At 39.5% G+C, this 24684-nt stretch overlaps 3 protein-coding genes across 4 annotated transcripts; 2 read left to right on the top strand and 1 right to left on the bottom strand.

Moving 5' to 3' along the window:
* Positions 1 to 569: 569 nt before the first annotated feature.
* Positions 570 to 6434, top strand: LOC122053082 (protein LIKE COV 2-like). Its single transcript, XM_042614958.1, has 8 exons — positions 570 to 915; positions 1867 to 1919; positions 2002 to 2111; positions 2399 to 2566; positions 4124 to 4221; positions 4632 to 4758; positions 5899 to 6003; positions 6089 to 6434. The coding sequence occupies exons 1-7, from the start codon at positions 811 to 813 to the stop codon at positions 6000 to 6002; spliced, it is 765 nt and encodes a 254-aa protein (XP_042470892.1). The 5' UTR covers positions 570 to 810; the 3' UTR covers position 6003; positions 6089 to 6434.
* Positions 6435 to 6543: 109 nt separating this feature from the next.
* Positions 6544 to 10199, bottom strand: LOC122053081 (60S ribosomal protein L3). 2 transcript variants are annotated; one of them, XM_042614956.1, is made up of 6 exons: positions 10088 to 10199; positions 9611 to 9704; positions 8498 to 8608; positions 7632 to 7936; positions 7111 to 7520; positions 6544 to 7018 (listed from the first exon to the last, which is right to left on the bottom strand). In XM_042614956.1, the coding sequence occupies exons 2-6, from the start codon at positions 9693 to 9695 to the stop codon at positions 6760 to 6762; spliced, it is 1170 nt and encodes a 389-aa protein (XP_042470890.1). In that variant the 5' UTR covers positions 9696 to 9704; positions 10088 to 10199; the 3' UTR covers positions 6544 to 6759. The 2 variants fall into 2 exon arrangements, with proteins under 2 accessions (XP_042470890.1, XP_042470891.1); XM_042614957.1 differs by having other exon boundaries at positions 9611 to 9708; positions 10088 to 10185.
* Positions 10200 to 13203: 3004 nt separating this feature from the next.
* LOC122050835 (protein FAR1-RELATED SEQUENCE 5-like) lies at positions 13204 to 15868 on the top strand. The gene is made up of 3 exons (XM_042611708.1): positions 13204 to 13664; positions 15458 to 15525; positions 15804 to 15868. Exons 1-3 carry the CDS (start codon positions 13204 to 13206, stop codon positions 15866 to 15868), a joined length of 594 nt encoding a protein of 197 aa, XP_042467642.1.
* Positions 15869 to 24684: the final 8816 nt, after the last annotated feature.

Raw genomic sequence — 24684 nt, 5'->3', positions numbered from 1 at the left:
AATGTATATAAAAGTGTTCTTTATATAGTATTTTAAATAAATTAAATTATTTTATTTTAATTATTGTAGTTTCAACAACAATGAGAAATATGTTAAAGTGTCATTTTGACTTTTCTTTTTAAAAAATAAGATATGTGTTTCGTTATCCAGACGTCTTTTATTTTTAATTTTTGCTCAATAAAAATTATTCTTCTCTCTTTAGGAAAAGAGAATTTAGAAGTTTTCTTTTACGCTTAGCAAAAGAACATTTTAATTAAACTATTTAAAATGTATGCGGAATATATATCTTCAATTTCAAAGACTCATGTGACAAAAGGCCGCGAGAAGAATTTTATTTTTCCAAGGTTCGTTATCTCCGAAATTAATGTTTATTCGAATGGATGAAATCAGATTCAAATTAAATTAAAAAAAAATATAAAAAATATTAATCCGACTCCGATCCTACTCTAAATCTAATTCGAAATTTATAAATTTGAATCCCACCAATATAAATAGTTCGATTAAAAATAAGTTTTTATTAATTTTGCTTATATCCTAATGATGCAATTAAAATATTATATAGACTATCCAAAGCAGCGTGAGATGAGACTCCAACGCGGACTCCGCTGGCTTCCCGTCTGACTCCGCCCGCCGGCCTTCGACTCCCGAGGAATAAACTCGTACCATTAGAAAACGCCATTCTCCATCGGCATTTCTTGCGCTCTACGCTTCGGCTTCCAGCAGTGGGGCGTTAGTCAAGTCTCGCTATTCCGCGTCGGCGTCGAGATTGGGAGATAGAGGGAAAGCGCGCTGAGGATAGGGAAAAAAAACATGGCGGAAGAGAAGGAATCCACCTCCATTCCGCTAAGCCAGGCGGCGGACCCTGAAGACCCAGCCAAAGCGCCCCCAATTTCTCCCAGTTCCTCCACCAGGAAGGTGCGTGCCTGCCAGATCTGATAGTGTCTGGGGTTATGGCCTCTTTGTTAGCTTTGATGCGGTCAGTTAGGGTTCCGATTTGGATCGGGAGAAACGTTGGGCAAGATTATAGCGGGACATTTTTGTGGTTGTCTTTAGGTGCTTCTCGTATCGGATTTGTGCTCTTTCAGTTGGATAAGTCGAGTTTGGTAAAATTTTGCTTAGGATCATCGTTTGTTTCCATCAATTAGTTCCTAGTTAGCTGGATGGCAGAGAAAGTTAACTACTTTTGAGCAAAGTAAATGAACCTCTAATATTAACCGATTCAGAGTACATGAAATAGAGTGATCGTCTACGGAAGGGATTATAGCCATGTCGATACAGAAGGTCGTAGTTTTCATTATTAGTTGGTATGCAATTTAATAGCTTTCTGGGTTCAGGTAGGCTTAGACACGCATTCTATAGCTACACCTCCATCACAGGATACAGAGAGCAGAGCCTTGGGTGTATATAATTTGTATGTTACAGCTCAATTTGCACATTAACCATTTATGACCGTCTTCTGCGAAGATAAGTTGTGTAAAACAAAGTTAAAATATTAATAAATGTGTAACAAAAATCGGAATTTGACACCGCCCATTTAACTCACTGCTAAAATACTCACCTATTTTCATCTGTACAATGATGACTATTCTTTTATTTTTATTTTTTTAAATAGAACAAGAAACTTGTATTAAGTACTGAGAATGCTATTAACCTTTGGACATAACGAAGTGAAAATATCATAAATAATTATGTCAACCTTGAACTGCCCCATGACTTGTATTCGAGAATACATCCTTTTAAATTATTTTTTCTACCCTCTTTCTTTCCTTGGCTCTGTAACTCCATAAACAGGAACAATAACTAACAATTCTAACTTTTTCATTGTCTAAATTATCCTGATGTAACTTTTAGCCTTGTTATTTACAGGCCTGTGGTGCTGTTCTTCAGAGTTGGGTGTCAAAGAAATTTATGACTGGATGGTACAGTTATATCATATTCATTCTTCTGATTTCTTGCATTTAAATTTTTCTGACACTTGTCTCTTTTTTTTTTTTTTTTCAGTGTAGTTCTCTTCCCTGTTGCAGTCACTTTTTACATTACATGGTGGTTTATTCAGTTCGTTGATGGTTTTTTCAGTCCAATATATGACAAGCTTGGATTTGACATCTTTGGTGAGTTTATTCTTTCTTTTTTCCTTTCTATTCGTATTGCAGAAAATTGTTCCTTTATTGGAGTATGAAATGGAGTTATTCTATTTCATGCAATGTTAACCATAAACAGGAATTTGAATCATTTGTATCTTGAATAATTTGTTAACCATACACCCCAAAATTTGGTTGGTTGGGCTATTGCTACTTATATTTTTGAAGTTTTGTTTAGTCCAAGTTCATGCAATGTTTTTTTACATACACTGGAATTTGATTCGTTGTAACACAATTTTTCTTTCTTCAAATTGAAGGCCTTGGGTTCGTGACATCTTTGATATTCGTATTTCTCATTGGAATTTTTGCTTCATCCTGGTTGGGATCAACAGTCGTCTGGTTGGGAGAGTGGTTCATAAAACGAATGCCCTTTGTGAGGCACATTTATTCAGCATCAAAGCAAATTAGTACTGCAATTTCTCCAGGTATCTGCATTTGTCTGAAAAATATCCGCATTTAATTTTATTTCATGAAAACCTATAGTGCATACAGTTGGCAGTGCTAAATGTTGATTGCTTTTAATCGCTACAGCATTTGCAATAATTCTTTTACTCGTAAGAGCTAATTAATACTACATAAAAAGACATTTTTGGGCCTATGGAAATGTTGACTTTCTTAATTTGTTTTTTTATGGCCAACTCAATAAATTTGCCATCATTCTTTGTACCCATGAAAAAATAAAACTATACTTTGAAACTTGGGTTGAGAATTAAATGTTTTCATTTGCATGAAGGACAAGTTGTTGAAGAAGAGAAACCTAAAATTTCTAGTGTAACCAACACCAGGAATTATTTGTATGATGTATTTTAATGCGTCATTTTTTTTAAGGGTAGACAAGGAGTGTAATTGATTTGATGGTTTTGGATTGGATACATATCCAATTTGAAGTTTCCAGATATGGAAAAAATAAGTTGCATTTCTTTTGGGAGCATTTTTCTTATTTTCTTTTCAATTTGAAAAATAAGAAAAATAAAATGTGAAAAAATAAGTTTTTCATTTTCATCACATATACTTTTTTTTTAATTTCAACTCTTCCAAAATTTTCTTTTTACACAAACGCATATTGCTCTTTACTATAAATGTGATTTTTTTTTTCAATTTGTCTTTACTATAATATTTTCATTGAAAATTCCTACCAAACACTAATAATTATTCTTTTCGTTGACAACAATAAATTGAAAAAAAAGGAGATTTTGTTTCTTCTAAACAAGCACAACCAAATTTGCTAAAAGGCCAATGGCACATCTGTTAATTTGTTTTCCATCCATGAAAAAGATTATGATATGTGCTTGACAGCCATGCCATTGGCCACTTGCAGTTTCATGTGCTTTGATAACTACATTTAGTCTTAATTATGAACTCTAATTTGTTCTTCTGTATATAAAGGGTATATTTTATTATGATTTTATTTCATTAGTTTTCCCCAATAAAAAATCTTAGAGGACATTAATAGCAGTTATAAAAGTTTAATTCAAAATAATTCTCTTCTCCTTATCCTCTCTTCTCCTCCATCCCTTTTTTAGTTTATTGGTATTCTCTGCTCTTGAAGAACATTGCATATGCTTGCATGTAGCAATGTAGTACTCACTCCATGTAAATGGATTTTATAGTTAGACAAGGTGAACCAATTACAGGATCTAGAAAGACCTAAGAAAATTATATTTGAACTTTCAATTAGGCCAGATAAGCATGGAGTTCAATCAGGTGGGACAAGATTCATGTAGTCAACTCTAAGTGCTAAGAAGTAGCACGGCTAGTGATTTTGGATATTAGCCACTATTTAATGTTATGTTTTTTTCTAGCATGACTATTTATTTGTTTTATATTTTGCAATACATCCAAATAATCATGGTCTAACTCTTCTTTTGGTCCAATCTGACAGTATCTGCAAATTGTCATTTCCAATTAAGAAAATATCCTTGCTGAGACCTTGACTGGACATTGAATAAATCCATGTTTTGACTTAAACTCTTTTTGCACAGATCAAAATACCACAGCTTTTAAAGAGGTCGCAATTATTCGCCATCCACGTGTTGGAGAGTATGCATTTGGTTTTATTACATCTACAGTTGTTCTTCAGGTAATTTAATTCCTTCTATCATTTCACACTAATATGATTTTGCCTAGGCTACTAAAAATTTAAGTAGTTTCTTGGGCATAGCTTAAGTTGGCAATTTACTGTTTCAATGGGTTTATTAACAGGATTCTATTTCCTTTCTTGCACCCAGCTATGTTGATTGCTTTGCTACCTAACAACATACCTATTTGGTTTCTAAACGCGCTTTGCAGTTTTTATATCACTCCATTTCTTGCTACATAGTCTTTTTGTATCACTTGTCTGATAAGTAATAAATCTGTGCATTGCACGCCTGATATTATTCGAGCATTGTATCTATAGCACTCGTTTTTCTTTACATATAATTTTTTATATTCATTCATATCAAGTTGTAAATGTTACTAGAATAGGATGATTTTTTTCCCACATTGCAGAATGACAAAGGTGATGAAGAGTTATGCAGTATTTATGTTCCAACCAACCATCTTTATATTGGTGATATATTCTTGGTTAACTCTGAAGAAATCATTAGGCCCAACCTTTCTGTTCGAGAAGGCATAGGTCAGGCTCCTTAATCTCTAGGTTTTTATTTCATCGTCCTTTTATCAACTGTTTGACGATAATATCTCTTAGGCCTTAGCAATTGATTTATTTGGTTTTACATTTGGTGAAATTCTATTTTTGATGTGTCTTACGATGCCTCAGCCACCTGAGTCGACGTTCTTCCGCTTGAGCCATGACCTTATATCTGTCAACCATAATGAACAATTAACAATTTTCTGGTAGAATTAATGAAATATAATGCAATATTCTTCCTCCTCAAATTCTTCAACATTATTCTTTCTTTTCCTGCTTGTTAGCGCAATTATCCATCATATAATCATCAAAAATTTAATTGGATTGACTAACCCGAAATTATGAATATTGGACATTTATCTTATTTGAAAAACTGAGAACCACGTAAAATAACAAATTTTAAACAGGAAAATAATTGGAAATTAGAGAAGAAAAAAAACAATTTTTTTCAATGCATAAGATAATAAAAGATTTACGAAAACTTATTCCTGTTGTTATAATTTGATACAACAAAAGGAAAATTGAATCTGGAATAATATGCATACACATGTCTAAAAATGGTTTAATCTTTGATTCTTCAAATACAATTAATTTAAATATTATTTACTAGTAATAGATAAACAAAAAGAAAAATAAATCTTGAATAATTCATGTGCGCCACTGAAAATGTTAAGTCTTTAATGATTCAAATATAATAATTTAAATATTTTTTGCTAATAGTTTTGATACAACAAAAAGAAAAAATGAATCTTGAATAATTCATATAAGACAAAAATGGTTTAATGTTTCAATGTTTAAAATATAATAATTAAGAATTTGAAATGTAAATAAATCTTAAATACTAACGTTTCGTGCTTTTTGGCCCTTCTTGCTTCTCGAACTGTTTTACCGAAACTTGTTTTCTCTTTACAATTTCCAGCACGATAAATTTTGAGTTGTTTTAATCAGTTTACAGTAATATGCCTAGCAGTGATTCCCGTGAACAATCTATATTTTTACTTTCTCAAATCTTATACATTTTGATATTTTACAAGTTTTTAATCATTCTACAGTATAGACTTACTAGTGAGCAATATTTAATATTAGTTGCTGAAATGCTTACCTTGATATGTTCCAATGCTGTAGAGATCATTGTTTCGGGGGGTATGACAATGCCACAGACAATTGCTCCTCTACAAAGGATTCCCCGTAAAAACCACAACATCAGATTGAATAGAATAACAAATTAAGGTGAAGTGCGTGTCAAAGCTACTCTGTTGCTGATCAGTTTCCCATCTCTGCTTCTTTTTCTCACAAACTTTGTACATGTTTCTAGAGGTCATGCCGCCGTTTTGCCATGGCTTCTAGAGGACAGCCAGAGTACAGCGAGAAGGAGAAGAGGATTAGTTGGTAAAGCTTGAAGTGTGTTGATGCATGATTTTGTGTTGTAAAGACATCTAACATTGAGAGAATGTTTTTGCAAAAAAAACAAAAATAGAAGATTATGGATATGGTACGATGAACTGCACGGCAAAGCTCGCATGGTCAATTGTGTGTTCCAGAATTACAATTGTTAGGGTTTAGAAATTATCTTACTTGAATGCCTTGTACAATCCAACTAATGTTTTGTGATGTGCCCTTTTGTTTTAGTTTGATGGACGAATAAATAATTCCACTAGTCACGCCTACTGGGATTCCTGTCGTTGAAGAGCTAAGCTTCGACGTGCTGACTTTTAAACGAAAAAAAATAAATCAAACAACCAACTCTCTAAAATATTGACACATAACTCATGAGCAAACTTGCATTTCCAATAACAAGAAACCCAAATTCCCAAATGTTAAATCTGACAAAAACATTGGAGTCTCGATAACAAACTCCCAAAAGTTGAAAACACGGAACAGCTTAGAAATCTAGAAATCCAAATCATGCAGAGAAAATCCTTCGAAACAAAACTCTTTAACAGAACAATCTTTGAGACATGCTAAGTGAACATATTATAATTAGAATCATGCCTTCAGCTTGCCGTAGAACTTCTGTTTCTCTTGAGTTGTCTGGAAACGTCCATGACCAAACTTGGAAGAAGTATCTACGAACTTGAGTTTAATCTCCTCAAGGGCGACACGAGAAGTCTGTTTTAATAGGGATTGACGAAGAGTCACAACTCTTTTCTTCGGCCCAACACAACAACCCTTGATCATTATATAGTCATCCTTCACAATACCATAGTGCGGGAAGCCGCCCATGGGTGTGATGTCTTTCTCGGTCCTGACAAAGAGCAGAAAGTAACATGTTGGAATGTCATACCTTCAGAGGGCACACGTGTAATAAGGTGAAATAAGTGTTAGATAAGATGTTACCTATCAAACTCGGTCATAGCAGTGTGGGATTCATCCCCAGATTTACCAATCTTGTAAATCTTTTTGTTCATTTCAGTTCGGTGGTGATAACCATTCTGTCCAGCACGAGCAACAGTGTAGGATACTCTGGCAGGATGCCAAGCACCAATACAAGCAACCTTGCGGAGACCTCTGTGCGTCTTCCGTGGAAGGCGGGTGACACCCCAACGAGTCACAACACCTTCATACCCTTTACCTTTTGTAACACCAATAATATCAATCATTTCATCTTTCTGGAAAACAGCATCAATGGGGGTTTGCTTCTCAAAGAAGCTGTAGGCAAAATCAACCTTCTGTGCTGCAGTGCCTCCATTAACTTGGATCTCCATCAGATGAGCTTTTTTCTGCTTGAGGCCCTTCATCTTCCTTATCTATGGCAGAAGAGAAGAAAGAAACATCAGCTAATTCTGGTAATAGATTGTTCTAAACAATACCATTTGCAAATGGTGATGTTTTTAGAATAATGAATCCATTTAATGCACCTGCGTGTGAGCAAGAACACGGACAACAGAGGCATATTTTTTCATCTTTTCCAGTTGGGCCTGAATTTCTTTCTTTCCCTCTTCACTTTCATATTTCTTAGAGTACTTTGTGAAAGCCGTCTTCTTACTCTTGTACCAGTTCTTATAGAATCTCCGCCTCACTTCCTCACTTAAATGCTGAGCCCATACAGTGTTCAGACTACGAAGACCGTGTGGCGTCTTCACATAGGCTACGACTCCAACAACAACCATCGGTGGAGTTTCGATGATGGTAACTGCCTCACAAGTCTCCTTCTTATGAAGCTCTGAGAACAAGGAGAAGATATGTTGCGTGCATCAAATGAGTTTCACATTTTAAATCAATAAGCATGGAAGATGCTGAGAAGTAGACAACTAAATAGGTCCTGTACGAACCGGCAAATATGTGAAAAAAAATCTAGTGGGTAAGGATTGCAATGCAAAAGCATCATATGCAAATCCATACAATGAATTATAACTAAAATGCCATTTCAACAGTTAGTGAAAATATGCTTAGTAATCCTTAAAATGATTTTCCATAAAACAGAAAGCAAGAAAATTGATGCTCTCTCAAATAATTATCAGTTTTCAACTCCAATTATTGTGGTCGACAATAGGGTGCCATTTAGCTACAAGTTGAGCTAATAACAATGCAATTGATATTATTTTGTACTTTCTAAATGGTCACCATAAAAGGAACATATAGAATTAGAAGAGTAAAACAGTTGCTACAATTCCAGTTAAATCAGTAACTTTTTTCTTGTTCTACCTTCATTGACAGCAAGAGAAGAGGCATGATCAATCAAAATATCAATTGCAAGTGTAGAATCTGACAAACTAACACTTACTTGATCCTGGTTTCTCAACCTCACGTACAATGTGGGTCATACCAGACTTGTACCCAAGGAATGCAGTGAGTTTGCAAGGTTTTGTAGGATCATCCTTGGGGAAGGACTTCACTGCATTGAAATAATCAAAACATATAGCATTGTTAGACCAAAAACTTGACCGTGGGTCTCATTGAAAATAAAAAGACTGTGGGTCTGAAATGCCCTAGCAACAACACTCAGAGAAACTACTAAGAGAACTGTTAATGCCAAGATAGCTTTAAAATGCCAAATTACACATGTGGATGCACATTAGAGGCTTCTTTTGTGCTAATAATGATAATTGAAGGTCTACAAAATTCAGAGGGTAAAATTAGGCAGCCCAACTATCAATCCTCACTCTTAATAATTTAGAAGAAACAGCATATTCAAAGTGTCAAGATGCTAGAATGCCATGCAGACTCAACATAGAAACCATATATGAATAATATCCAGCAGAACCTATGTTATCCATGATTTTCAAGCATTAAAATTTACAGCTAAACTAGATCATCCCATGCACATCAAAAAATTCTGTGGAAATAACTTCTTTATAAATGGATACTACATGGTATATTCATGTGTACATTTTTGTTTTTCAAAATGTGTTCCCTACTAGTACTGTCAGATACTACATCAATTAGACATATTGTTCCAACAAGGTAGAACACGTGCTCTACAACTGATGATCTGTATCCAAGTCTAAATACATTAATAATTTGTGGAGCATTTATAAATACACTCCAAATTAGTGGAATATAACTCCACTTAGTTGTTCTTTTGACTGCTTGTAGCTTATTCAGAAGAAACATACTTCCCTAATGTACTGTCAAATTTGGATTAGATTTACCAAGACATTGTAAAATGTATGACTGCTCTTAACTTCGGAAAAAAAAATCTGACACCGCCCCAAATATATGAAAGGAATTTAAATGAAAATTTGCAAGTTAAAAAATGACATAGGCTTATCGGCATCGAAGATAGCAAAAAAAAAAAAAAGTAAAAAGATAACAGGGAAATTACAGTGCAAAGAACAAAAAAAATGGAAAATTATCCAAGAATGCAGAAGTCACACTGACAATTTTTCCATGATACCTTTTCCACGATGACGAGAAGCTCGCTTCCTAGGGAGAAACCCTAGCGATCCATGCCTTGGGTGCTCAAATTTCCGATGAGACATCTTTCCTACCTATCTTCATCAGAAGTAAAAATAATAATAATAATTAAAAACCAAATATGCAATGCAAAAAAAGGATGATTAAAATAATTAAGTAGAGAAATGGAAATGAATCAACAGACTAAAAACTCGAAACCTTATATAATTTAACAGTCAAGCAAAAGGTTTTTACTTGTAACAAATCCTACGCACAAAAATAACAAAAAAAAAAAACATCACACGGGACGCCATGATTCCCGTCAAATTAAACAAAGCAAATCAAATCTACACTCACCAACCATCCCTCCCTCGTATTCTATACAAAAAACAAAAACGAAAGCAGGGAAAGGCAAACAGAAAACCATAACATTCAGAGACTCGTATCAAGAACGAAGAACGAATGAAAAAATAAGAACCTTGGAGTAGCCTCTGGTGTTTTCCTACGCCGGAGCGACTGCTGGCTCCGCGAGCTCCGCACAAAAACCCTAACGAGGAGGCAGCACTTATAGTGTACTTCGAATGAGTCATAATGACCAAAATGCCCTTGCTATGTATATATATATATAGATAAGTTTTTAAAATACATCTATCATAATTTTAAAATTGTCAAGTACCCAATTTTCATTTTATCTTCATCCTTAAATCAATTCAACCGATTTCATTCTATTTAAAATCAATTTTTATATGTTAAACTAATTTTCCTGATAGTAAAAATACTATCAAATATCAATTTAACCAAATATATTAAAAGTAATAATTTTGTAACATAAATTAATTTTTCAGATACATTCGTATTCAAAAAATTATTGCTCTTAATATATTAGGTCAAATTGATGTCTGATACCATTTTAATAATTAGGAGAACTAGATAAGCATATAGGAACTGGTTTCAAATCATTCTGAGGCTTCAAGTCCATCAACTGATTTTGGCCGAAACCAGTTGATGGACCTAGAGACCTTGAAATAATATGAAACCAATTCCTATATGTTCGTCTAGTTCTCTTGATTGTAAAAATACTATCAAATATCAATTTGACGTAATATATTAAGAGCGGTAATTTTTTTAAAACTATGGCCGAATGAAGCTAAATAAAATCAATGTAGGTTCATTCGACCAAAATCGGTTGATAACCCTAGAGAGCTCGGAATAAAGTAAAATCAGATCCTATGAGTTCTTCTAGTTGTTATGATTATATTCATGCTCTAAAACATCAATTTGACCTAATATATTCATAGCAGTTATTTTTTTAACACAAATTAATTTTTCAGACACATTTATGTTTAAAAAAATCACTACTCTCAACATATTTGGTAAAATTAATGTTTGATAGCATTTTTATAATTAGGAGAACTAGACGAACACATAGAGACCGGTTTCATGACATTTCAAGGTCTCTACGTCTATTATTCGATTTCAACTGAAATTGGCTGATGGATCTAGAGACTTCGAAATATTATGAAACTAGTTCCTATGTATTTCATCTAGTTTTTTTTATTGTAAAAATGCTATCAAATATCAATTTGACCGAATATTTTGAGAGCAATGATTTTTTAAACACAAATTAGTTTTTCAGACACATTTATATTTAAAAAAATAACTGCTCTCAATATATTGGATCAAATTGATGTTTGATAGTATTTTTATAATCAGGAGAACTAGAGGAACATATAGTAACTAGTTTTATATCATTTTGAGGTCTCTAGATCCATCAGCCGGTTCGACTAGAACCGACTGATGTATTTTTTCAAACATATAGAAAGAAATCAATTCGACTATAAAAAAATCAATTGACTGATTTTTTTTTCAAGACAAATTGATTGAGGACGAGGGCAAAACAAAAAGTGAGTATATGATTTAGTAATTTTAAAACTATGATATATGATTTAGATATTTTGGAAACTTATCATTAAGTGAGTATATGATTTGGGTATTTTTAAAACTATGATATATATATATATATATATATATATATATATAACATACAAAAGATGAAAATAATATTATTCTTGTTTTAATACACACTTAACAAGATTTCAATAAATTAATGATCATTATTTTACATATTTATATAACTATGCTATCAACTTACTTTAATTGACTGAGTTTCAATAATACATCTATTATCACAATATCTTTATTCTTTTTAAAATAGGCCTTCGTTTGCATAAATATATAAACAAACATGTTTGGATTTTTTAGAGGTAAAGAGGTTTAGGGTTATTTTAATTATGACGGGATGATGCTACAGTAGAAAAATAATTAAATTTGGTGACGGAGTACTACTACATTGAAAATTAGGCATAGTCTCACAGTGAGAGACGGAAAGCGTATCATCTCTCTCTCTCTCTTTATATATATATCAAAGGAATTATTAGCCTCCACACTTGTCGATTGACTTCCAAGCACTCTAATTTTACCCAATCGCCCACAAAGTCATGCATGACGGGCGTTCAAGGTAAAACTCCTATATATATATAAATATAGTGCATAGTATATCAAAATTCATATATATATATATATATATATATATATATATATATATATATATATATATATATATATATATATATATATCCTGCGGGACTTAAGATGCACGACTGTGCGCGCCTGCTTCGTTGGCGGATCGCAACGTCGACGCGGCATGCGGAGTTGGACACATTTCCGATATACCTATGTCTTGACTTTTGCTTTGCAGCCACCGCCTGCTTCTGAAGCAAAGCTAGGGCAAGTCTCGCCTCCCTCGACCACGAAGCGTTCAACCCCTCGCGCCTCTCTCGGCAAACCTCGGCAGCGAAGCTAGGGCACGCCGTCCTCGCCCCTCCAGTTTTCCTCGTTCTCACATCTGCGCGCGACCACGAAGCTTCCAGATCGTTCTCACCGCACCTCTCTGTAAGGCTCCTTAACTAATTAACTCTCTTCTACTTCCCATTGTCCATAGTTTTACTCTGGTTTCATCTTGACTCCTTAGGACACGCCGTCCTCGCCCCTCCAGTGTTCCTCGTTCTCACATCTGCGCGCGGCCACGAAGCTTCCAGACCCTCACCATTTCTTGTTTCTTTAGGTGATTATCTCATTCCCTTTCTTTCATCCTTATCGCATTTATTTTATTTTATTTTACCTTCTGTTTACCACATTGGTACTACTGGGAGGTAGTAAGTTAGCTAATACAATATTAATGCTACACTTCCACAACACAGAGCTATACCTCACATCATGTAAACCAGATAATTGTTCTAAGTGGGTGACTTAACTAATTAACTAGAACAGTTTCTTATACTACACTTAAACCAAACACTATGCTATTACCATTTAGCAGACACAACATAATGACATAATTGGGTCATTTGGCGGGATCATTCCAATTAGTAATTCTACCATGCATGAGCTTGAAGTATCACTCTTATTGTTATCTTTGTGTTTTTGTTCGGGTTGCATGCATGAGCTTGAAGTATCACTCTTACAATGTTTTTTCTGGCTTTTTGATCATGATATGCAAAATTTAATTTCATCTTCATATGAAATTTCTTAGCAATGGGTGAAAATCATGGTGAAGATCAGTTATACATTCCTCAAGTTGCAGATGATCAAAAGCCAAAATATGGGATGGAATTCTCATCAATAGATGAGACATTTTCATTCTATAACCAATATGCACGTGAATCCGGATTTAGTGCAAGAATAAACAGTAGCAAGAAAAATAAGATAACAAATGAGGTTGTTTGGAAAACGTTTGTATGTTTTAAAGAAGGGCATACGGATGATCAACGGAATAAACAAGCAAAGGGTGATCAACGGACAAGGGAAAGAACACGTGGTGAAGTTAGAACTGGTTGTAAGTCAAAGATTTCACTTGTCAAGAAACAAACTGGATCTGCATGGGTTGTCACTAATTTCACGGAAGGTCATAATCATCCACTATCGACTCCTTCAAAGGTGCATTTGCTACGTTCACATCGTAATGTTTCAGCAGCAAAAAAAGCATTGACTCAACGGTTTTCAGAGGCCAATGTGCCAACTTGCCAACAAATGCGATTATTGGAGATAGAATATGGAGGGCCCGAGCAAATAGGTTGTACAGAAAGAGATATTAGAAATTTTGAGAAAGAGCTAAGGGATGAACAAAAGGGTATTGATGCTGAAACACTAATCGAGCTATTTGCATCTGAGAAAGAGAAAAATCCTGTTTTTTTCTTTGAATACCAGACTGATTCAGATAATAGATTCAGTAGATGTTTTTGGGCTGATCATGTATCAAGAACGGCATATAGTGTATTCGGTGATGTGGTTGTATTTGATACAACATATAACACCAACAAATATGGGTTGATTTTTGCACCATTTGTAGGAGTAAATCATCATCACCAGACAATTATTTTTGGTTGTGGCTTTATAAGTGATGAGAAAACTAAATCTTTTGTTTGGTTGCTTAACAAATTCACAGAAGCCATGCCTAAGGGTGCACCAAATGTGATTATTACTGATCAGGATCCTGCACTGACAAAAGTCATTGCCCAAGTTTTTCCTCAGACAGTGCATCGATATTATTTGTGGCACATATTAAATAAATTTCCAGAAAAATTGAATCCTTTGACTTTTCGTGACAACTAACAAAGCATACATAATGTTATTAGAAATTCTACAACACCTGATGAATTTGAGAAATCATGGGAAGAGGTTATCAAGTATGCTAACTTAGAGAAAAATGATTGGTTGTGTTTAATGTATGAATTACGACATAAGTGGGTGCCAGCTTATTTTAATCATGTATTTTGTGCTGGAATGTCTAGTAGTCAGAGATCTGAAGGCTCACATGCATTTTTCAAGATATATGTCTCAAATAAAAATTCATTGATGGACTTTATCACCCGTTTCAATAGGGCACTGAGACATCAAAGACACAATGAGTTAGTTGCAGATCATATTGATTTGAATGAGCAACCCAGGGTTAAGACAAACTGGCCAATGGAAACTCAAATGGTTAAGTTATAAAAAAAAAAAATGGATGGAGTTTCAAAGTGAAATGAATGAGAGTCATGGTTATTATGTGCAACAAGTATCTATGGAAGTTGACTCAGTAGTTTACCATGTGATGAATTGTCAAAGTTGTTCTTCCTCCAAACCAAGGGTGCTTACGCATAACAAACAGAGGGACAACATATTCTGTAGCTGTAGGAAATTTGAGTTTGATGGTATTCCATGCAGACATATGTTAGCTTTTTTTCGTATCAATCAAGTATTTCATTTGCCTGATAAGTATATACTCAAACGATGGACACGAGATGCAAAGGTTGGAGCAATATATGCTTTGGGGGTACAAAATTTCAATGATGATCCAGATAGGGTTTTGATGTCAAGGCACTCAAGGTTATCCTATAAAGCTTCACTATTAATTGATGATGCATCTTTGACTGATGAGGGAACAAACTTCTTGGATGAACAATTGGATTGTATCTACAGTAAAATTCAAAAGATGAACATTAGTAGAACATGTGACAATAGAGGTCAAAGGAAGAAATCTATGGATGTGTCCCCTAATATTATGGATCCTTCTTTAGTAAGAACAAAGGGATGTGGGAAGAGATTGAAATCATCAAAGGAGAAGTCAACCTCAAAGTCTCGATTATGTCATGGATGTGGACATCGAGGTGTGTCACATGATAAGCGTAATTGTCCAAATTTGCAACAAGGGTATGTATCAATTAATTATCTATTTGTATGTTAATTTTATTTGTAAAATAATTACCTTTATTAAATTGTATAACTATGACAATGTGCTGATTGACAGATCAATTTTGGATAATCATCATAACAACGATGACGACCCATATGAAGAAGAATTGGCATCAATAGCAGGCAAGGACTATCAAAGTTTAATTTAAAATTACTAGTTGATTGATTAAAGATAATTATTACAAATATTAATTGTCTTTATTATTGTAGGTTCTAACAATATGCACTAGCAAATAATTCAATGGGATAATATTAAACAAATTCTAAAGCTTGGTCAAGACAGGAAAATTCATATTGAAGGTTTATTTTTACTTTTGTTAATTATGTCTACTTAGTTCCATAGAAGATGCTTATACAATTTATTTTTAATTTGTTACCTATTACACTTGTGTTTGCTTTAGTTGTGCTTCTAGATGTTCATGGAGTAGCTGCAAAAGACAAGCACCTAAATCTGAAGCTGTTCTAAAGGTGGAGAAGACGATGTATGCTCCATCATGGAGTAGTTGCAAAGACAACCACCTAAATCTAAAGTTGCTGCTTCTCTATGTAGTTTTGTTTTTATCAAACATTCATATGTAGCTTTGTTACAGACCATGTATGCATGTAAGCTTCTTGTGGATTTAAACATGACGGCTAAAAAGTCCAAAACTAATGGGATCAATGATGTTATATTGTAAGAATGTCTGCTAAAATTAGTCCAAAGCTGTAGCTTTTGAAGTAGAGGTAATTGATATGTGAAGGCTTTGAACTTCTACATATGAGAATGAAGTTTTACAATCAAGCTTCTGCCTTCTCCCTCTTGTCAGCAAAATATGTTGAACAAGTTATTTATAATTGCTTTAGTATATGACTGTTAATGCATGTTTGTTAAACCTATCAATTCTTATGTTTTTGTGACAAAGTCGATTTGTTGGATGCTGTCTCTTCTAGCATAATTTGAACCTTTACAATGTGCAACTCAAAATCAAATTTTGATCATTTCCTCATTCGCTTAATCTCTGAAATTGTCTCAAAATTAAACAGCAAGTTCTTCCCATTGTAACCAGAACACAGCCAGATCGCCAGTAACAGATCGCCTGTTTATTCCTCTGATAGACCTTAATTTGAACTTAAACACTGGCATGATAGCTCACACCAGATGGTTGAAGTTGCAGAGAAACAGACAGTGTTGTGGATCGGTCAGCAGACCGATCCATAGCCCTCTGGACCGATCAGGACATATCCTGATCGGTCTGGGAGGCTTCTGATCGGTCTGTGGACCGATCAGCCTATAGGTGGATCGGTCCACAGACCGATCCCCTATTGTCCTCTGAATCCCATCGCTATTGCTTCCTGATCGATCTACAGACCGATCAGATAACTTACAGTGAACTAGAAAGCTACTGTTTGGTTACTGATCGGTCACCAGACCGATCAGATAACCACAGTATCACTGGATCGGTCTGTTGACCGATCAGATATCCATCACTGGATCGGTCAACAGACCGATCCAATGCTAGGTTTGGCGCTTCCCAGCCCTAAACCCTAAAGTCTTTCTAGTCTAGAGAACGAGCTACCGAGCCCTCTCTGACCTAGTCCGGAGAACGAGATACCGAGCCCTCTCCGACTTCGTCCGGTCCAGAGAACGAGCTACCGAGTCCTCTCTGACCTAGTCCGGAGAACGAGCTACCGAGCCCTCTCCGTAGCTACCGAGTTCCTATCGACAGCATTAATAATGGCAGCATTAACCCTTTATTAACGTCGATATTAATGAACTTTTGTCGATAGGAACCTTTTATTAATATTCCTTGCATTATATAGTAAGTTAGCTCTTTTCAACTGCACTTTCAATATACAAAAAATCAATAATATATAATGACAACTTGAGCATACGAGGAAGATCTTTGAATAAGATTTTGGAATACATCCCATGTTAGTGCAGTTGTAATACATTTTTGAAGCACATCCCATGAAGCAAATACACAACTTAATCACATTACTTATAACAACGTAGATAAAGTAATTTAGATTAAATCATCGTTTTAATTTCGATACAATACTTGTAACAACTCAAACTAAAATAACTTTAAGTCATATAACGACTTCAAACAACATGTCTAATCATCATCATTATCATCACTGATCATAAGAGAATCTAACTGATGCTCTATCTCTTTTAATGCATCTTTCAACTTAATAATTTGTTCAGTTTTTGAAAGTTTCCTCTCCAAATCTGAACTTGACCTTGAACTTGAAGTTGCACATGATATTTTATTTGGACTAGATGCAAAAGAAGTTGGTGCAGATCTTTTTTCAAAGTATTCCTCATAAGCTTTTTGTGCCTCCTCTCTAGTTTTGAAAGATTTGTGTATGGCGCCCTTAAAGCCATTAACATGATCAGAAGCTTCTACCCACGTTTCATAAATTCCTGGTTTTCGTCCAACAAATACAACATATGTTTTCCCTTGCATTTTAAAGAACATTCACAATCTTATATAAACAAAATATTAGAACTTAAATCAAATGATTTACCATAGATTGTCAGTCGAAGTTGTGCAAGTTTCCTGTAAATTGTAGAACCAAAAACATATAAGTTATCACTAGTTTCTTATACAAGGAATATTGCAACTGTTTGAGATAACTCTTCAATTCTCTAATTTTCAATATGGTAGTAAATAACTAAAATGAAATATATTATTCAAACATCTTAAATTTTCAAGCATTGTGAGATAAGTGGAATGATCCTGTCCGAATCGTTGAACCAAAGGACGCTGGGCACGTGGCACGCTCCTAGTCGATGGAGTGAATCTCCGGCTGGTCGAACGAAGCTCCGGCGATCCTGCACAAGAGTCTAGCCGGGAAGGGATTCCCGGCGACGACCCTCCGACGCTCAAATGAAGCAGTGCATAATGACCGAGCGGAAGGATGTGCCGCCCGGCCGTCGCAAAGAATTAAGGCCGTCCGGACGACGTTCTTCGCCCGCCCGGCAGGCCAGGCGTCCCGGTCAGACAGTGGGTAAAAGATGGGGACATCCTCTGACAGCCGTCAAGTCGTATGGTTATGCCATACTTCTAGTCTGACAACGGGGGGGTCCTGCTGTCCCATCGAAGAACATGCTCGGACTGTAGCAGTATGGTGTCAGGTAAGCTCTCTGACAAGTGCATACCGGGGTATGGGTTGCTGACACATATGCACCTCGGTGGGCGTGCATTAGTTCCTTCTCCGTCCTATATAAAGAGGCTATTGCTTCGCCAAAGGTACGTATGATACAAGCTTGGCAGCCACTTTTTCCACCACTTACCTGACTTGAGCGTCGGAGGGTCGTCGCTGGGAATCCCTTCCCGGCTAGACTCTTGTGCAGGATCGCCGGAGCTTCGTTCGACCAGCCGGAGATTCACTCCATCGACTAGGAGCGTGCCACGTGCCCAGCGTCCTTTGGTTCAACGATTCGGACAGGATCAAATTGGCGCCGTCTGTGGGAACGCACCTGCATCCGAACAAGAACGATGGACGAGGCTGGACGACAACACACGGTGGCGCTTTCGACGGAAGAACTCGAAGCTCTAGTCGAGATAGGGCCGCCAAACTTGTGGAACAAAAACAGAAAGCAGCGGCCGAACGGCCGGAGCAACAAGCAACATCTGCGTCGGGCGGCCGAGCGGAAGCACCTCCAGCCACCGTCGCATTTCACCGGGCCTTATTTCGCACCCCTGAAGCCGCACCAGCTCGGAGAGATAGAGGCTCTTCTTCAGACGAAATGCCAAGGCGGGATGACAGAAAAGGGAAAGCTCCCCGGGCGGACTCATCTCCCGAGCGGATCAATCGCCAATTCTCGGAGGCTATTCTACGAGACCCTCTACCCAAGCACTACGTGCCTCCGACGATCGGCGAGTACAACGGAACAACGGACCCGGATGATCATCTGGGTAAGTTTGATAACACAGCTACGCTCCATCAATATACAGATGGAGTAAAGTGCCGCGTCTTCCTTACAACTCTCTCGGGATCGGCTCAACGGTGGTTTCGGAGGCTGCCGGACGGATCCATCGCTAGCTTTAAGGACTTCCGAACGGCCTTCCTCCACCACTTCGCTAATAGTCGGCGTTATCAGAAGACAAGTGTCAGCTTATTTGCCATCAAGCAAGAGTCGAGAGAATCGCTTCGAGCTTACATCCAGCGATTCAACCAAGTGGCGATGGATATCCCAACGGCCACATCAGAGACGATGATGAATGCCTTCACTCAGGGCCTGGTGGATGGGGACTTCTTCCGGTCACTGATCCGAAAGCCGCCCCGAGATTATGATCATATGTTACATCGGGCCAACGAATACATAAACGTGGAAGAAGCGCAAGCCGCCCGGAAAAAGGAAACTCCTACCGAGCGGGCACTTATTCATGCCGAGCGGAAACAGCACGCCGCTCAGCAGCCGCCCAAAGGACCGAGGGCCGAAGCAATTCGATCCCTCCATGCCAGATCGCACGTACAAGAAGTGGCTGCCGCTCGGCCCAAACCAAAGAAGAGGTGGACCCCTATGTTCTGCTCCTTCCACCAGACGGATACGCACAACACGAGGGATTGTCGAAGTCTTCCCTTCGTGGCTAATCCCGTTCCCAGGAAAGCCGAACGACGGTCTCCTCCCATCGACAGGAGACAAAGGACCCATGAAGCTGACCGGACCCGCACCGAGAGGCAACATCACCAGACGCCCGATCGGCACCGATCTCCAAGACAGGAGAATCGCCGAGCGTCCAGAGAGCGGTCCCGGCCGTCCGCGCGGGAAGAGGAAAATAGAGGCAATACTTCCCGAGGCGAGATCAACGTTATTGCTGGTGGGCCGACCGGAGGAGACTCCAACCGAGCCAGCTGCAGATCCACGCAGTCGGCTGTAGCCAAGAACGGGCAAGTGGACCGGAAATCACTTTCGGCCCGGAGACTTAGAGGGAGTTGAAGTGTCCCACGACGACGCTCTGCTCATTAAAGCGGTAATAGCAAATTACACTATTCACCGCATATTTGTTGACACAGGGAGCTCGGTCAACATCATATTCAAGAAGGCATTCGATCAGCTGCAAATTGATCGAGCCGAGCTGCTGCCCATGACAACCCCGCTCTACGGGTTTACTGGCAACGAAGTTCAGCCGGTCGGACAAATTCGGCTGGCTACCTCAGTGGGAGAAGAGCCACTCAGGAGGACCAGGACAATAAACTTCGTGGTGGTCGACTCTCCTTCGTCCTACAACGTCATTTTGGGACGACCGGCGCTTAGCGAATTCCGAGCAGTTGTCTCAACCTTCCACCAGAAGATGAAGTTCCCTGTCGAAGATAAAGTGGGAGAAGTACGGGGAGATCAATTAGCAGCTCGGCGATGCTATATCGAGATGGTCCGAGCAGAATCTAACTCTGCTCGGAAGGCACCTCGAATCGAGGTAAATGCCATCACTGAGAAACCTCCTGCTTTAATTTATGATGAAAAGGAGGAGGTTCAGATCCACCCGACCCGATCGGAGGCCACGACTTTTATCGCCTCTGATCTGGAGGAGGAGCAGAAGGAGGAACTGATCTAATGCCTCCAACGAAATCATGATGTCTTCGTCTGGTCGACACATGAGTTGCCCGGAATTTCGCCGAACCTAGCACAGCATGAGTTGCATGTCCGGCCGGATGCTCGGCCAGTAAAGCAGAGAAAAAGGGATTTCAGTGCCGAGCAGAACACCATCATCCGGGCGGAAGTAGAAAAACTTCTGGAGGCCGGCCACATACGCGAAGTGCAGTTCCCGAGCTGGCTGGCTAACGTAGTATTAGTCTCCAAGCCGAGCGGCAAGTGGAGAGTCTGCATCGACTTTCGGGACTTAAACAAAGCATGCCCAAAGATTTTTATCCCCTGCCCAGGATAGATCAGTTGGTGGACTCTACGGCCGGCTGCGAATTAATTTGCATGCTTGACGCCTATCAAGGATATCATCAAGTGCCGCTCGCCCGGGAAGATCAAGAAAAAGTAAGCTTCGTAACGGCCGACGGCACATATTGCTATAATGTGATGCCGTTCGGATTGAAGAATGCCGGGGCCACCTATCAACGCTTGATGAACAAAGTGTTCAAGGAGCAGATTGGGCGTAATCTGGAAGTCTATGTGGACGACATTCTTATCAAATCCGTCCGAGCGGCCGATCTTTTCAAGGACATGGAAGAAACCTTCCGAACGCTGCGCAAATATGGAGTCAAGCTAAATCCCGTGCCTGTTCGGAGCAAAAGGAGGGCGTTTCTTGGGGTACATAGTGACCGAGCGGGGAATCGAAGCAAATCCTAGCAAGGTGAAAGCTCTGCAAGACATGCCGCCCCCAAGAAATACAAGAGAAGTGCAGAGGTTGACCGGTCGGATAACTGCTTTGTCCAGATTCATCTCCAAAACCGCCGACCGGAGCCTTCCATTCTTCAAGATCCTGCGCAAGGCTACTAAGTTCCAGTGGGACGAAGAATGTGACCGAGCGTTCGGAGAATTGAAGACATATCTTAATTCTCTGCCAGTGCTAGCCAAGCCGATCGGGGGTGAGTCACTTTATATTTATTTGTCGTCAACTGAGCATGCTGTAGGCTCAGCACTTGTGAGGGCAAGCGGTGAAGAGCAGCCGGTGTATTTTCTAAGCCACATTTTAAAAGATGCTGAATCTCGTTACACCGGGCTCGAGAAGTTGGCCTTTGCTTTGGTTCTAGCCGCTCGGCGCCTTCGACCGTATTTCTTGGCTCACACCATCATTGTCCGGACGAACAGTCCACTCGGAAGAGTACTGTTGAATCCAGAAGCGTCCGGACGGCTTATCAAGTGGACGACAGAATTAAGTGAATTTGACATCCAATATCAGCCCCGCTCGGCGATCAAAGCCCAATCCTTGGCTGATTTTGTGACCGAAGTGCAAAGGCCAGAGCCGGAAGCTATGTGGAGAATATATGTGGATGGATCCTCCACTCGGCTCGGAAGTGGGATCGGAATATTACTACTCTCACCTCAGGAAGAAAAGATGCACCTATCCGTCCGGCTAGATTACAAAGCTACTAACAATGAAGTAGAGTATGAGGCCCTTATAGCCGGATTACAGGCAGCACGGCATGTGGGAGCCGGTCGGGTGACACTTTATTCGGATTCACAGTTGGCCGCTCAGCAACTTTCCGGCACCTTTGAAATCAACTGCGTTCGGCTTAAACTCTACGCTGAGGCCTTTGAAAAACTCAAAGCTACTTTCCGAGAGGTGCTTATTCAGAAGATTCCCCGAACGGAGAACCAGGCGGCCGATGAGTTAGCCAAACTCGCAAGCTCAATAACGTCGGTCGCCATTCAGCAACCTATTGAAAAAATACTGCTGGTGGCGCATGTCGACCGGATGCAAGGCCTCACGTTTCCAAGTGACTGGAGGACGCCTATTATAGAATTCCTCCGTTCGGGCACCACACCATCCGATGAATATGCAGCCCGGCTCCTCAAAAGAAGAGCCGATCGGTTTACACTCATCGGAGATCAGCTTTACAAGAAAGCTTTCTCGCGCCCTTTGCTGAAATGTGTAAGCTCGGAGGACTCAGCTTACATCCTCCAGGAAGTACATCAAGGGTCATGCGGGGGTCATCCGGGCGGGCGCTCGTTGGCCAAGAAGATCCTCTTGGCCGGATACTTTTGGCCAACTTTACAAACAGATGCCGCTCGGACAGTAGCTACCTGCCTTTCGTGCCAGAAGTATCACAACTTCTCCCATCGACCGGCAGAGGAGATGAAGGCATTAATCGTCTCATGTCCGTTCGATCAATGGGGAATGGATATTGTGGGTCCATTTCCGATGGCGGCCGGTCAGAGGAAATTCTTACTAGTGGCGGTAGACTATTTCTCCAAGTGGGTGGAGGCCGAGCCGCTGGCAAAAATTACTGAACAAATGGTTAAAAAATTCATCTGGCAACACATCATTTGTCGGTTCGGCATCCCTCGCCGACTAGTGTCCGATAACGGGCGGCAGTTCACAGGGAAGATGTTAGAGGATTGGTGCAAAAGCTACGGCATTGAGCAACATTTCACGTCCGTGGCCTATCCTCAGAGTAACGGTCAAGCTGAAGTCGCCAACCGGGAAATTTTTCGTATTCTGCGCGCTCGGCTCGACCATTTGGGAGGGAGTTGGCCGGATGAAGTACCGAGCGTCTTGTGGGCCATCCGAACGACACCAAAAGAAGGGACAGGAGTCACACCGTTCCATTTGGTATACGGAGGTGAGGCCGTCATTCCGGTTGAAGTCGGCGTCGAGTCCGCCCGGATCCAGAGCTACGATGATGACAATGCCGAAAGGAGGAACATGGAGCTGGATTTGGTAGAAGAGGAGAGGGCAAAGGCGTCCGTTCGGCTGATGGCATACCGTCAGCGGATGAAGCAAAACTACAACCGGCGCGTCATTCCCAGATCATTCCAGGTCGGCGATCTTGTCTGGAAGAAAGTCAAGCCGGTCGGCGACGTCGGCAAGCTTGAAGCTCCGTGGGCAGGTCCCTTCAAAATCATCGAAAAGCTCCGCTCGGGCGCGTATTATTTGGAAGACGAGGACGGTCGGCAGCTAGATAGACCGTGGAGCGCGAACCATCTCCAGCCTTACCGGGCGGGGTGAAATGTGTATCACTGTAAATCACCCTGTGTACTTTTGTTTCGACTGAATACTGGAAATGCGGAAATGAAGAATCAAGAGAACAGATATAAGGCATTGTCAACAAGAATCGAAGGCTCCGTCCCGTTCGGACGGAGGTAAATTATCCGAGCCAAAATGCTCAACGAAGCAGACCCTGAGCCGTTCGGCCAGGAGTACGTTCTCCACGCTGGGTGAAAGGGGCATATGGATTATCCAAGCCATGCGCCCGAATAGCGAAGGCCCCTTGAACCGAGCGGCCAGGAGGGGCATGCATTTAGATGCGCAAGCAAAATGACCCGTGCCGTTCAGCCGGGCATAAAACCTGTTCAAGCACGAGATAAGTTGTGAAGGCCAAGGTCGCTCGACCTGGTAAGGAGTTAGCCTGGAAGCCCGTCTAGCCCAGACGTTAAACCGTAGAGCCGCGCCGACCGGCTATAAATATCCGCGCCGTCGAGCTCCGACGTTAAATATCGAGAGACGAGCCGGCGTCTATAAATAAAGCGAGCGGAGGAAGGGACGAGCGCAGTCGTGAGAGGTCGAGAGCCGCGCCGACCGGCTATAAATATCCGCGCCGTCGAGCTCCGACGTTAAATATCGAGAGACGAGCCGGCGTCTATAAATAATCCGAGCGGACGAATCGACGAGCCCCGTC

This window comes from Zingiber officinale, chromosome 3A, assembly GCF_018446385.1.
Source record: "Zingiber officinale cultivar Zhangliang chromosome 3A, Zo_v1.1, whole genome shotgun sequence".
Lineage (NCBI taxonomy): Eukaryota > Viridiplantae > Streptophyta > Magnoliopsida > Zingiberales > Zingiberaceae > Zingiber > Zingiber officinale.
This window is presented reverse-complemented; position numbering and strand designations above follow the sequence as displayed.